Source organism: Brassica napus, chromosome A6 (genome assembly GCF_020379485.1).
Source record: "Brassica napus cultivar Da-Ae chromosome A6, Da-Ae, whole genome shotgun sequence".
In the NCBI taxonomy this organism is placed as follows: domain Eukaryota; kingdom Viridiplantae; phylum Streptophyta; class Magnoliopsida; order Brassicales; family Brassicaceae; genus Brassica; species Brassica napus.
The window spans coordinates 9,687,646-9,700,061 of NC_063439.1; the positions used below are offsets into that span (position 1 = coordinate 9,687,646).

Here is a 12,416-nt window from a genome sequence, read left to right on the forward strand (position 1 = left end):
CGAGTATTTTTGCTATCGCTGTGATTTGGTCGACCGCCGCCTTCTGCGCCGCTTCTTGCAGAGCGAGGCGTGCCAAGATGGTTTCCATAGACGCAGGAGGGGGGAGCGGAGTCACTGGTGTAGGCGTGGGTGTTACCTCGGGAGCCGGCATCACCTCGAGAGCTTCGCGCTCCTCGCCTGATGAAGAACTGTCGTTGCTGACAACCATAGTACTAACGTTACTTTGCTAAAAGGCCCCACGGTGGGCGCCAACTGTTTGATCGGAAAACGGTGATAAAAAGATGTGGGTTTAACAAAGACGTTTTATTATGGTCGGAAGAGACGTTCAGTCGGTTACAAGAGAAGTAAAGAGAATGCGACATAAGAGAAGCCGGCAACTCGATGAGTTACCGGAGAAGTACAGATATCGGCAAGATGAAGCAAAGGTGAAAACCCTAATCTAGCCGCCAAGTGTTAGTCAGATGATTTCGGATCCCCATCTCGTTTCTCTTCCTTCTCCTTATATAGTCCTCTGATGTGTCGTTCTTGACCTAGCTTAAGTCGTCTTCGTGGGCCTTCTTTATTGGGCCGAGAGGCCCGCATCCGTCCGAGCAGTCGCTGAGCCGGGTGCCTCTTAGTCGGCGTCGCTCGACTCGAGATACTGTAGAGGCAAGCCGAGTAATCAACCGGTTTAAGCCGACTATTTGAGCCATCGCTTTCCTTGGTCTGGGCCAGGCCTTCTATTCTTTGGGCCTTGTGGGATGATCAAATCCATCCTCTACAAGTTTTTGGACAACCTCCGCCACGCCAGTATCGTCCATCATGTCGGGATCATTGCATTTGACAAGTAAAGGACTGATGTCTGCAACAACACTGTTTCATTATAGTTCCCTTGGCATAATATGAAGTGAAAGTTAATTTTGATGATGAGAGAGTAATCATATCTGCTTGAAAATAAGGAATCTAGGTTTTTTTTTAACGTACCGATAATTGGTAAGTGTGGCTTGAAGTTTGTAGCCATCTCAGATTAGACATAGACGGAAAATCTTAGCGTTGGTCTTATTATATAACACTTTAAAAATTTGAATATACCCTAAATGGTTATTTTCTTAATTTTCGATCAACCCCCCCCCCCCCCAGTTGTCTCTTAAGATCCTTAGAGGCCAAACAGCTAGCTACGCTGCCACCGCGGCCCCAGTGGCCAGTGGGAAAAGATAGCCCGTGATCCGTTTTACTCCACCATGAACCATATCCAAAACATATGGGGAACATATGTGACAATGTATTATTGGTAAACTCCAAAACGAAACAGATATGTCTATGTCACGTGTTTAAAACGTTTAAATATATGTGAATATATTTATCTGTTTCGTACAATTTAAAGAAAAAATATTAATAGCTGACAAGAAAAGTATTAGTAAAATTTAGGATAAAAGACCGCAAGATTCCATCCATCTGCCATATTCATTATTTTATAACAATTTGCAACGTTCAGAATACATTGTTTTGTATATACTGGATTATATAGTAAGTTACTTAACGAGTACTAAAGATTGTAATTAGCGTAATTCTTTTTTCTTGAAACAAATTACCGTAATTCTTATACCTTATTTCCCATGCGTAGAATATGCGCGTCTACGGTATCGAATAAAGTTTAATAGTAGTTGATTAAGTTAACCAATAAAATAAGTAATGACCAAATTGAAGAAACGCAATGTGATTATTTTTGCGTTTTGAGCTAATGTCCCTCATGAGCATCTATAAAAACACTATATATAGTTTTTTTGCTCTCCAAAACGAAAATTCAGAACTTCAAATTTAAAGTTTTATATTTTTATTTACGTTTTAATTCTTATAATTATACATCACATTTATAATTTTTAACTTTTACCTTTATCATTTTAATCCTTAGAGGTTGATAATAAAGCCTCTGTAAGTTTGACAATTGGTTAATGAAAATAGTTCTTTAGCCAAAAGAAAACAACAATGCGGTTATTACATTCCAATGTGCCCGGTTCAATATCTGGTCCAATCAAAACGATTTGGTTTCACAATTTTTTTTCATATTTTAACAAACTAAAGTTGGAAGATATCTTTCTGGAATAATTTATTTAGAATATAACATTGTTTTAGAAATTAAAATCAATTAACCAGTTATAATGAACAAAGTTAAAAACAATTATATATATTATTTTCTAAATGAAAAGACAAATACTTCTTCGTATCTCAAACGTGATGAATGTATTTTACTAACAATTTAGTTCCTTTTTCCATCTCATTTATAATTTTTATTTTTGATTTTCATTCCAAAAATAACTATTTCTTCTATTCACCATATCATTTTAAAATAAGAGAATTTGTACTCCCTACACACAACATTTACTCTATTTGCACTTCATATTCTATTTCCCCCCAATTTGCTTTCCCCCCAATTTGCTTTCCCCCATCATTATCATTTTTCCCACATTCTATGGTATCCCACTTCTTTTAGTATATTGAACTAATTTTAACCACTCACACAGTCTATAAAGAAAATCAACCTTCTTGGGCCTAAGCCCATTTAGTATGTATACTTAAAAGGCCTTTTAAGCACAGTTAAACCTCCCGTCGCTTAGATCTGCGAAGAGTTCAATCTTATACATCGCCTCCTCCGTGTCCACACGCATAACGCCGCCATCGACGATTTCTCTCATACTCACTGGTAATTTAATCGGAGATCTCTGTTTCTTTAATTCCTTTTGGTTTTAGGTTGCGATTGATTCCTCGTTTAGTTTTCGCACAGATCGTTAGATTTGAATCTGAACCAATCTATTCGATACTTCGTTTTAGGGTTTCGTGAGGTGATTGAAGTTCGTTCATAGAGAAAGATGTACAACGGAATAGGGTTACAGACCGCGAGAGGATCTGGGACTAACGGTTACGTTCAGACGAACAAGTTCTTCGTGAGGCCTAGGAACGGTGGTAAGCCCCTTAGTGGCGGAAAACGGTTTGCGGATGATCAAGATTCTCATAGCTTGACTGGTATAGTACTTCAATCTGCTTATTCTTTATATTGTGGGATATCTTTTTCAGCTACTGTGTTTATTCGTTTAGAACTAAGCAAAGATGAATTCAAATCTATATTAGTTTTGATAGATATTAATAAGTTCCTCTTTAGTATTCCCCTGCTTATTTTCACGAATCATATAGGCTGCTAGTGAGGAGTTCTATCAGATCCTTATTGTACTTGTTGTCCCTCTACAGTTGCTTCCGGGACAACAGAGTTTGTGGAGAAAGGGACAGAGAATGTCGTCTTTAGCACATGTGATGAAGAAAGAGAGAGGGTTGTTTTTCAAATGGGGACTTCTGATGCTGTTAGGGCTCTCAAAGCTGCTGAGATTGTGTATGTTCCTAGAGTCATATTATCTCTACCAAAAGTTCATATCTTTTTATACGAATTTTGAAAGAATCATCATTTTTGTAGGTGTAATGATGTTGCAGCTGTTGATATTAACATGGGTTGTCCCAAGGCTTTCTCTATTCAAGGAGGAATGGGTGCTGCTCTGTTAACTAAACCCGAGCTCATTCATGATGTATGGCCCTCTGAATCCTTTTGCAAATTTGTGCATTTGTATCTGGCTGATCAGTTTTTGAATTCTTCTCCATCCCGCAGATTCTAGCTACACTTAAGAGGAACTTAGACGTACCTGTTACTTGTAGTTTTAAAGACAAAGAGATGGAAGCGAGAAGCGAACTGAACCTTAAAGTTTACGATATTTTCAAAGAGTTTATGACAGGGTAAGTTTATTTCGATTGATTGGTTCTCCTACATTTATGTCCTTGTGCTTTCAAGTATATTATGTTTAAATCTCTGTTATTGCAATGATTATAGGATCACAAAACTTGAGGAACTAGGGAATGCTGCAAACACTTTTCTTCTACGGTTTCAGCAAGGACTCTGTACGTTTCTCACTTTGTATTGTCTTCACTTTTACCACATTCCTCTCTCTCTCTGACACCTTTTCTTATCTCAGGCTTGCTCAAACGCTCTCCAATGCTCACTTCGTCCACTTTGATCAAGAACCTTATCAAGAGCAATGAAACAAGACGGCTAAAATCGTATATAGATTTCGGCTGTATTAACATCGATGATGCTGCAAAAAGCACAAAGGCTTGTAAGTGATCAACTCTTTTAATCTTATGTGAAAGCTTCATTTTTATAAACATTCTGCTTACACATTTCTCCATTTTTTGTTCACCAAAACTACCGGAATAAGAAGTGCATACATCCATATCAGGACTTTCTGACCATCTGATCAATGGTAGTGATGTTTTTACTGTTTATCACCAGGTTGCTTGTTTTCCCATTGGTTAATATTTCTAATCTTTAAGATGTGGGAACTGCAGCTCAAAGTCTGTTATCTGAGCTTGAGCGTCTCACCGATGAGGCAGCCCTTGCAATTGAGACTGCAACAACAACACAGCTAGATGTAGAATCATGTGATGAGTTACGACAGGTAACGAGTGATGAGGTAAGATTTCAACATAAACTTGTTTCTCGAAGAAACCAACTTGTATATCTCTAAAAAAATGGTTACAGAGAAGAGTAATGTTGTTTGAATGTGTTTGGTTTCAGGAGAATGAGATTGTACATTTTCTTCAAGAACCTGAAGTTACAGAGTACGCTACAGTTATTGCAGTGGTTTACAATATGGTGAAGCAGAACTACGTTATGCAGGTGTGTGAGAGTTTGAACATTTAGATAATCTGCATGTTTGATCATTAAACTTTCAAAAATGTTACTGATGAGAGACGGACACTGTTTTGCAGGAAAAGATTGTGAGATCGCTTAGTTTGAAGACATCATTTGATGAGTTAGATACTTACACTATGATGTGGTCATTGCGTCCGTTTGTAGAAGACAAGATTATGAACAGAGCATGGAAATGTATCTACTAGTACACACATTATTCAGTTAATTTTGTTTGATTAATTTGTTATTTTGCTTCCCATTCATAAACAAGAAAAGAAGCGAATGGATCGGTCGTTTACATTTTAGAAGACCAGTTTATTCTTTTATGTAGGTTTGGGCATTTCGAGTCTCGGGTATCAGGTACTTCAGATAGGGGGTTAGAGGATCCATTTACTACTTGACATATTTTTGATTCGGTTCGGATAGTTTCGTGTTCGGTTCGAATAGTAAAATTAGGAACCGGAAAATACCTGGAAAAAAAACCGGTTCTCATTTGGTTTCGTTTTTGGTTCGGGTAAAATACGGTTATTTAGGGTAAAATATTAAAACAATTAGAATGATTTAGATAAAAATTTCAGATATTTCAGAAACTTTGGATGTTTCGGATAATTCAGATACTTTATAATTTTCAAATATCTTTTGGTACTTTTAATAGATTTTTAAATTACAAATATATATTTAGCTATGTTATATGTATATACAATTAATATTGTTATATATTCGGGTACCCGTTCGGTTCTCGGTTCGGTTTCGGTTCGGTTCAGTTATTTCAGAAATATAAATATAGGAACCGTTCGAATATTTGAAGATCTCGGTCCGGTTCCGATTTCGGATATATTGGTTCGGTTCCGGTTCAGTTCAGTTATTTCGGATATATAAATATAGGAACCGTTAGAATATTTGAGGGTTTCGGTCCGGTTCGGTTCAGTTATTTCGGATATATAAATATAGGAACCGTTCTAATATTGAGGGTTTCGGTCCGGTTCCGAATTTTTTTTGTCCAAACCTACTTTTATGTGTGCTCAAGCTAGTAAAACCAAATCCAACCGAATTTACCTAATTGAAATAGAAAAAAAATATAATTTGATTTTAGTATATCTGTAAATTATTAAAAACCGTAATATATATAGTGCCAATAGTTATTTTGATTTATTCTGTGTCGTTAATTTTGATTAAAATATTTTATTTCTTTTTTTTATGTGCTGATATTTTAGTTTTTATTAAGTTTTGTTAATTGAAAAGTTAAAAGTAATGATATTAATATTTTTATGGTTTAGTAAATCTAATTTCTAATCATATAAAATAAAATTCATAAAGTTTTATAAAAAATAAATATAATAATCAATACTATTAAAAGGGAAGGAGTCCTAAAAAATATATGAACAGAGCATGGAAATGTATCTACTAGTACACACATTATTCAGTTAATTTTGTTTGATTAATTTGTTATTTTGCTTCCCATTCATAAACAAGGAAAGAAGCGAATGTATCGGTCGTTTACATTTTAGAAGACCAGTTTATCCTTTTATGTAGGCTTGGGCATTTCAATTTCGAAGTTTCGGTTCGGGTATTTCGGGTATCAAGTAGTTCGGGTAGGGGGTTAGAGGATCCATTTACTACTTGACATATTTTCGGTTCGGTTCGGTTCGGATAGTTTCAGGTTCGGATAGTAAAACTAGGAACCGGAAAATACCCGGAAAGAACTGGTTCTCATTTGGTTTCGTTTTCGGTGCGGGTAAAATACGGTTATTTAGGGTAAAATATTTACAATTAGGATGATTTAGATAAAAATTTCGGATATTTCAGATACTTTGGATATTTCGGATAGTGCGGATACTTTATAATAATTTAGTTATTTTCAAATATCTTTTGTTATTTTTAATAGATTTTTAAATTACAAATATACATTTAGCTATGTTATATGTATATACAATTAATATTGTTATATATTCGGGTACCCGTTCGGTTTCCGGTTCGGTTTTGGTTCGGTTCAATATTTTGGAAATATAAATATAGGAACCGTTCGAATATTTGAGGGTCTCGTTCCGGTTCCGGTTTTAGATAAATCGGTTCGGTTCTGGTTCGGTTCAGTTATTTCGGATATATAAATATAGGAACTGTTCGAATATTTGAGGGTCTCGGTCCGGTTCTGATTCGGTTCACTTATTTCAGATATATAAATATAGGAACCGTTCGAACATTTGAGGGTTTCGGTCTGGTTCTGGTTCCAAATTTTTTTGTCCAGATTTACTTTTATGTGTGTTCAAGCTAGTAAAACCAAATCCAACCGAATTTACCTAATTGAAATAGAAAAAAAATATAGTTTGATTTTAGTATATCTGTAAATTATTAAAAACCGTAATATATATAGTGTTTACTGTTTAATTTTGTTTAAAGTCAATAGTTATTTTGATTTATTTCAGTGTCATTAATTTTGATTAAAATATTTTATTTATTTTTTTATGTGCTGATAAATTATTTTTTATTAAGTTTTGTTAATTGAAAAATTAAAAGTAATGATATTAATATTTTTATGGTTTAGTAAATCTAATTTAATCATATAAAATAAAATTCATAAAGTTTTATAAAAACTAAATATAATAATCAATACTATTAAAAGGGAAGGAGTCCTAAAAAATATACCTATAAAAGTCGTTTGGACCATTTTATTAACTAACAATACTTTTGGTCTTACCATAATATTTAACTAATAACAGTACATAAACGAAAAATTTTCTAATCATAATTTATGTATTGTTATAGTAGACATTTATTGTTACCTATATAATTGAAAATGTTAGCATCAGTTATGGGGTTAATTTTATATCCACCTATATATTTGAAAAATATATATCTTTTTCAACCCAAATATATATTTTCTCTGGTATTGATTTTTATTCAATCAATATATTGATATCATTGAACGATATATTTTTGATGAGATTCTAATAATATTGAGTGAATCATGTACTGAGTGAGAATGATTAGAATAGGAAACATCATATCAAAAAAAGTGGGATACCATAGAATGGGGGGGAGGAGAGGGGGGGGGGGGGGGGGGGGGGGGGGGGAAATGGTAATGGTGCGGGGAAGAAAATTGGGAGGAAATAAAGTATGGAGTGCAAATAGGGTAAATGTTGTGTGTATGGAGTACAAATTCTCTTAATTTAATAAAATGAGCCGTTAAATATTAGTACGCTTAGGTGGTAGTCGAGTTGTTAATATATAGGTGGGTGTGTGTTAATTAGAGTAGAACCTCTATAAATTAATAATGTTCGAATTTTGAAATTTTATTAATTTATAGAGATAGTAATTACAAAATTTTCTTATTTAGATTTCTTATTTTAAGATAAGAAAATATTTAATTTTAGTGTATAGATATTAATTGTTATTTCTGAAAAAATTTATATTAATTTTATTATATTATTTGGTGTATATACTATATATTGCATAGAGCTTAAATGTGGTTTTAGATATAATATTACAAAATTTTATCAAAAATATATGAAGTGTTAAGATAATTTAAAGATAATTACATTGTGTTTATAAAACAAATAATATAATAATAGGTTATTAATTATATAAAATATGTATACATATAAATTATTAATTTATAATTTTCATGAGACCATATATTTACATATAATTTTCTAAAAAAAATATTATCTTATTATTTTATCGATTTGTGTCAAATTTTGAACTGACCCAAGTTGGAACCGGCGAAATTTATTAGTATATAGGGATTATTAATTTATCGAATATTAATTTATAGAAGTTCTACTGTATAAGGCTGAAGTATTAAAAATTGTTAAAGGTAAAAAAAATTCTGAAAATATGATGGCACAAAAATAATATGTCATCATTTTTTTTTTTTGATTAACATAATATGTCATTATATTGTAAGGATAATTATTAAAATGATTATGTTAGACTAAATTATTATATGACTGAAGAATAACTTATAGTTAATGAATGGGTGCAACAAATTTTGCAAGTAGATTTTTGAGATGCTTTCCTTTTAATAGTATAGAAAGATATAAGTTGTGATGTATGTCACAACTTTTGTAATTTAATAAATTCATTGTTATCAACTTATTACAGAATTTAAACATGTAACAATATTTTATATACTTTGTTTTATTTTTTGTATTTTGATAGTTAATATACATATAAATAAATGTGACCAGAATTGTTTCTATATATATTTACCCCAGTTATAATTTCTATACTACTAAATATACAAATTTCATTTTAAAATTTGAACACTCGAATCCGTATAAATCAATAGTGTTTATTTAAACCAAATATATAATAATTTTATGTCTATTGAATCAAACAATAAACCGCATTTTGAAAACGTTTGGTCCGAATCGCGTTCTATGCCAATGTTTTTGTGAATCTATATTATCTTATAGAAATTCATTTAAAATAATAATAATTTAATTCTAAAATTAAATCTGCGCTTAGAAAGTGCGGATCAAAATCTAGTAAGTTTTGGTTAAAACAGAATAAACTAAATACCAAAGATATTCAAACAAGACCAAACCATAATAGATATTTATAAACTGAGTAATAGAGGAAATCCAACAAAAATCAGAACTTGGTCTGAATTAATCACCCTGTAATAACGCCCAATGGAAAACACAAGCAAATATAATGGGCCTAGTTGGCCCAGTTATAAACACAAAACTTATGAAGGAAAAATCAAAGAAAGTTTTGCGCAGATCTTGGGGGCATCTTCGTGGCTGCGTGTGACGACGTTGCCACGAAGAAGAAGAAGAAGATGGAATACCGGAACAAGCTTGTTCTCGCTCCCATGGTCCGTGTGGTAAGTTCAAAAACCTCAAACTAGCTCCCGCCTTCGCCCTTGCTGCTTATTATTATTGATGGAGTTGTTGTTGTTGTTAGGGAACGCTCTCTTTCCGAATGTTGGCGGCTGAGTACGGCGCCGACATTACATACGGAGAAGAGATTATCGATCATAAGCTTGTCAAATGCCAACGCCGAATCAATGGTAAGTATTGGTATCCCCATTAATTGTGAATTCGAATTTGATTCATATGGTTTTTTATCTTCATGAATCATTCTTATTGTGTCTCTACAGTTGCTTATGGGACAACAGAGTTTGTGGAGAAAGGGACAGAGAATGTCGTCTTTAGCACGTGTGATGAAGAAAGAGAAAGGGTTGTTTTTCAAATGGGGACTTCTGATGCTGTTAGGGCTCTCAAAGCTGCTGAGATTGTGTATATTCTACACTCATATTCTCTACCAAAAGTATATATATATCTTTGGAAAGAATAACTGTTTTTTTGTTCTTTCATCATTTTGTTAGGTGCAAGGATGTTGCAGCTGTTGATATTAATATGGGTTGCCCCAAGGCTTTCTCTATTCAAGGAGGAATGGGTGCTGCTCTGTTAACTAAACCCGAGCTCATTCATGATGTATTGCCTCTCTCTCAATTCTCCTTTTCATATATATATCTGACTGATCAGTTTCTGAATTCTTCTCCATCCCACAGATTCTAGCTACGCTTAAGAGGAACTTAGACGTACCTGTTACTTGCAAGATCCGCCTGCTAAAATCACCAGCGGATACTGTTGAATTGGCTAGGAGAATCGAGAAACTTGGTGTACCAGCACTTGCTGTACATGGGAGGTAATAATAATACATACACCATTGTGAGTTGTTAGTTCTCACTCCTTTTATCTGCTTCTTTATATACCAAAAACAAATTGGTAACTGGCTTCTCCTTACATATAAATATAGGAAAGTTGAAGACAGGCCAAGGGATCCTGCTAAATGGGACGAGATAGCAGATGTAGTTGCCGCATTGTCCATTCCCGTTATTGCAAATGGAGATGTTTTAGAATACGATGATTTCTCTCGCATTAAAACTGCTACAGGTACACTTTACTTCAAGAGATTAGCAAATATCTGAGTTATATAACCTTGTTTTTTTTTCTTTTGTTCCTTGCAAAGGCGCTGCTTCGGTGATGGTTGCAAGAGGGGCTATGTGGAATGCGTCAGTTTTCTCTCCAAAAGGAAAGTCTCACTGGGAAGATGTGAAAAAGAAATACATTAGAAAGGTTAGCAAATGTCTCTTAAGGGTATAACTTAATTTTTTCTGATTTGTGGGTGTTTTTGTTGCAGAGCATCTTGTGGAATAACGATGTTAAGAGCACAAAATACACGATAAAGGAGATGATAGCGCATCATTCTTGTCTTGAATTAGCAGAAGGAAAGTCTCTCAACAAAGCAGACACTTTGGCAGATATAGCGTAAGCTAACCTCTTACTTTAACTTGTGTGTTTATTGGTTTTTACTACAGAACGAATCACATAACGGAATCGAAACTATAGTCCACCGTAGTGGCTCGAGTCTTAGACCAATTTGATTCAGTTTTGAAGTCTAATGTTGTTTGTTGATGTTTCAGGAAGCTTTACGAGTTGGAAGATTACTATTGGACAGTGAAGAACATTCGTCCCCTGACACATGACTTGGATTCTGTTTTGCGAGACTGAAACAAAATGCCATACTTGCTTTTTGTTTCGAGTCTTAGTGTAATCTCATTTTTATGTTTTATATATAGAGGGATCCCATTGTTTTTACTTGAAAGAAATTAGAATCTTTTGTACTGGAAGCAGTTACACTATTGCAAACATGTAATCATGTATTCTCTTCATCTACCCTTTTCTCTCTTACATGGATTCTTTGTAACCAAACTTTCCCTAACTTAAACGCTACATGAGTCTAGCCTTGAACCATGCGGAATTTGCAATACACAGCAACTTTGGTACCTCTATCTATTCCAATCGTTTCACCTTGCATGGCATTAATCTGGATGAGCCTCTTTTCTTTTTATTGATCAGTTGCGAAAGGCATACTTAGGAGTGTCAAAATGGGTCAAATGGGTCAACCCAACCCACAACCCAAATGGGTTTACTGTTAATGGGTTATGGATCAACCCAAACCATATATGGTTTGGATTGATCCATGATCCATTAAATTAAATAGGTTAGATGAGTTAATGGTTGACTCATCAACCCAACATCTTTATAATGAATTATTTTTAAGTTAAGACCAAACGTTTTTTATGGTTTTGGCGGAAAAAACGCATTTTTGTGGAAAAATGAGTTTTTGCATTTTCGGCGGGAAAACGCGTTTTGTGATTTTTGTGGAAAACAAGTTTTTGCAATTTAGGCAGAAAACCATGTTTTTGTGGGAAAACGAGTTTTTGCAGTTTTGGCGGGAAATCGCGTTTTGTGATTTTAGAGAAAAATGTGTTTTTGCGGTTTTGGCGGGAAAACACGTTTTTGGGTTTTTTTGCGAAAAACGCGTTTTTGCGGGAAATTACGTTTTTGCGGAAAATTGCGGTTTTGCGGTTTTGGCGGGAAAATACGTTTTTGTGGTTTTGGCGAGAAAACGCGTTTTGTGGTTTTGTTGGGAAAACGCGTTTTTGCGGGAAACCTGATTTTTACGATTTTGGCGAAAAATTGTGTTTTTTGCGATTTTGGCAGAAAAATGTGTTTTTTGCGGTTTTGGCGGGAAAACACGGTTTTGCGGGAAAACGCGTTTTGCGGAAAATTGCGTTTTTGCGGTAAATTGCGTTTTTGCAGTTTCGGCGGAGAAACCGCAAAAACGCGTTTTTGCAATTTTAGCGGGAAAACACGTTTTTGCGGGAAAACTGATTTTTATAGTTTTGGCG

At 34.2% G+C, this 12,416-nt stretch overlaps 2 protein-coding genes across 3 annotated transcripts; both read left to right on the plus strand.

Moving 5' to 3' along the window:
* The first annotated feature begins 2,568 nt into the window (after positions 1–2,568).
* Positions 2,569–5,016, plus strand: LOC125575395. Its single transcript, XM_048782583.1, has 11 exons — positions 2,569–2,680; positions 2,809–3,000; positions 3,223–3,361; positions 3,443–3,551; positions 3,632–3,756; positions 3,851–3,918; positions 3,993–4,133; positions 4,239–4,280; positions 4,366–4,490; positions 4,595–4,696; positions 4,789–5,016. The coding sequence occupies exons 2-11, from the start codon at positions 2,847–2,849 to the stop codon at positions 4,915–4,917; spliced, it is 1,134 nt and encodes a 377-aa protein (XP_048638540.1). The 5' UTR covers positions 2,569–2,680; positions 2,809–2,846; the 3' UTR covers positions 4,918–5,016.
* On the plus strand, positions 4,626–11,475 carry LOC106347408 (tRNA-dihydrouridine(20) synthase [NAD(P)+]-like). Of its 2 annotated transcripts, none has more exons than XM_048782584.1 (10): positions 4,626–4,696; positions 9,436–9,539; positions 9,620–9,725; positions 9,816–9,954; positions 10,044–10,152; positions 10,230–10,366; positions 10,478–10,614; positions 10,691–10,797; positions 10,862–10,989; positions 11,145–11,475. In XM_048782584.1, the coding sequence occupies exons 2-10, from the start codon at positions 9,495–9,497 to the stop codon at positions 11,230–11,232; spliced, it is 996 nt and encodes a 331-aa protein (XP_048638541.1). In that variant the 5' UTR covers positions 4,626–4,696; positions 9,436–9,494; the 3' UTR covers positions 11,233–11,475. The 2 variants fall into 2 exon arrangements, with proteins under 2 accessions (XP_048638541.1, XP_048638542.1); XM_048782585.1 differs by lacking the exon at positions 4,626–4,696 and adding an exon at positions 5,051–5,071.
* The last annotated feature ends 941 nt before the right edge of the window (positions 11,476–12,416 follow it).

What these genes read in the sequence shown, in the direction of transcription:
- LOC125575395 (XM_048782583.1), top strand. Translation starts at nt 2,847, where the DNA reads ATGTACAACGGAATAGGGTTACAGACCGCGAGAGGATCTGGGACTAAC. An exon ending in CTCAAAGCTGCTGAGATTGT is followed by an intron (nt 3,362 to 3,442) that starts GTATGTTCCTAG and finishes TCATTTTTGTAG; the next exon opens with GTGTAATGATGTTGCAGCTG. An exon ending in AGCAGAACTACGTTATGCAG is followed by an intron (nt 4,697 to 4,788) that starts GTGTGTGAGAGT and finishes ACTGTTTTGCAG; the next exon opens with GAAAAGATTGTGAGATCGCT.
- LOC106347408 (XM_048782584.1), top strand. Translation starts at nt 9,495, where the DNA reads ATGGAATACCGGAACAAGCTTGTTCTCGCTCCCATGGTCCGTGTG. An exon ending in CTCAAAGCTGCTGAGATTGT is followed by an intron (nt 9,955 to 10,043) that starts GTATATTCTACA and finishes TCATTTTGTTAG; the next exon opens with GTGCAAGGATGTTGCAGCTG. An exon ending in GACACTTTGGCAGATATAGC is followed by an intron (nt 10,990 to 11,144) that starts GTAAGCTAACCT and finishes TTGATGTTTCAG; the next exon opens with GAAGCTTTACGAGTTGGAAG.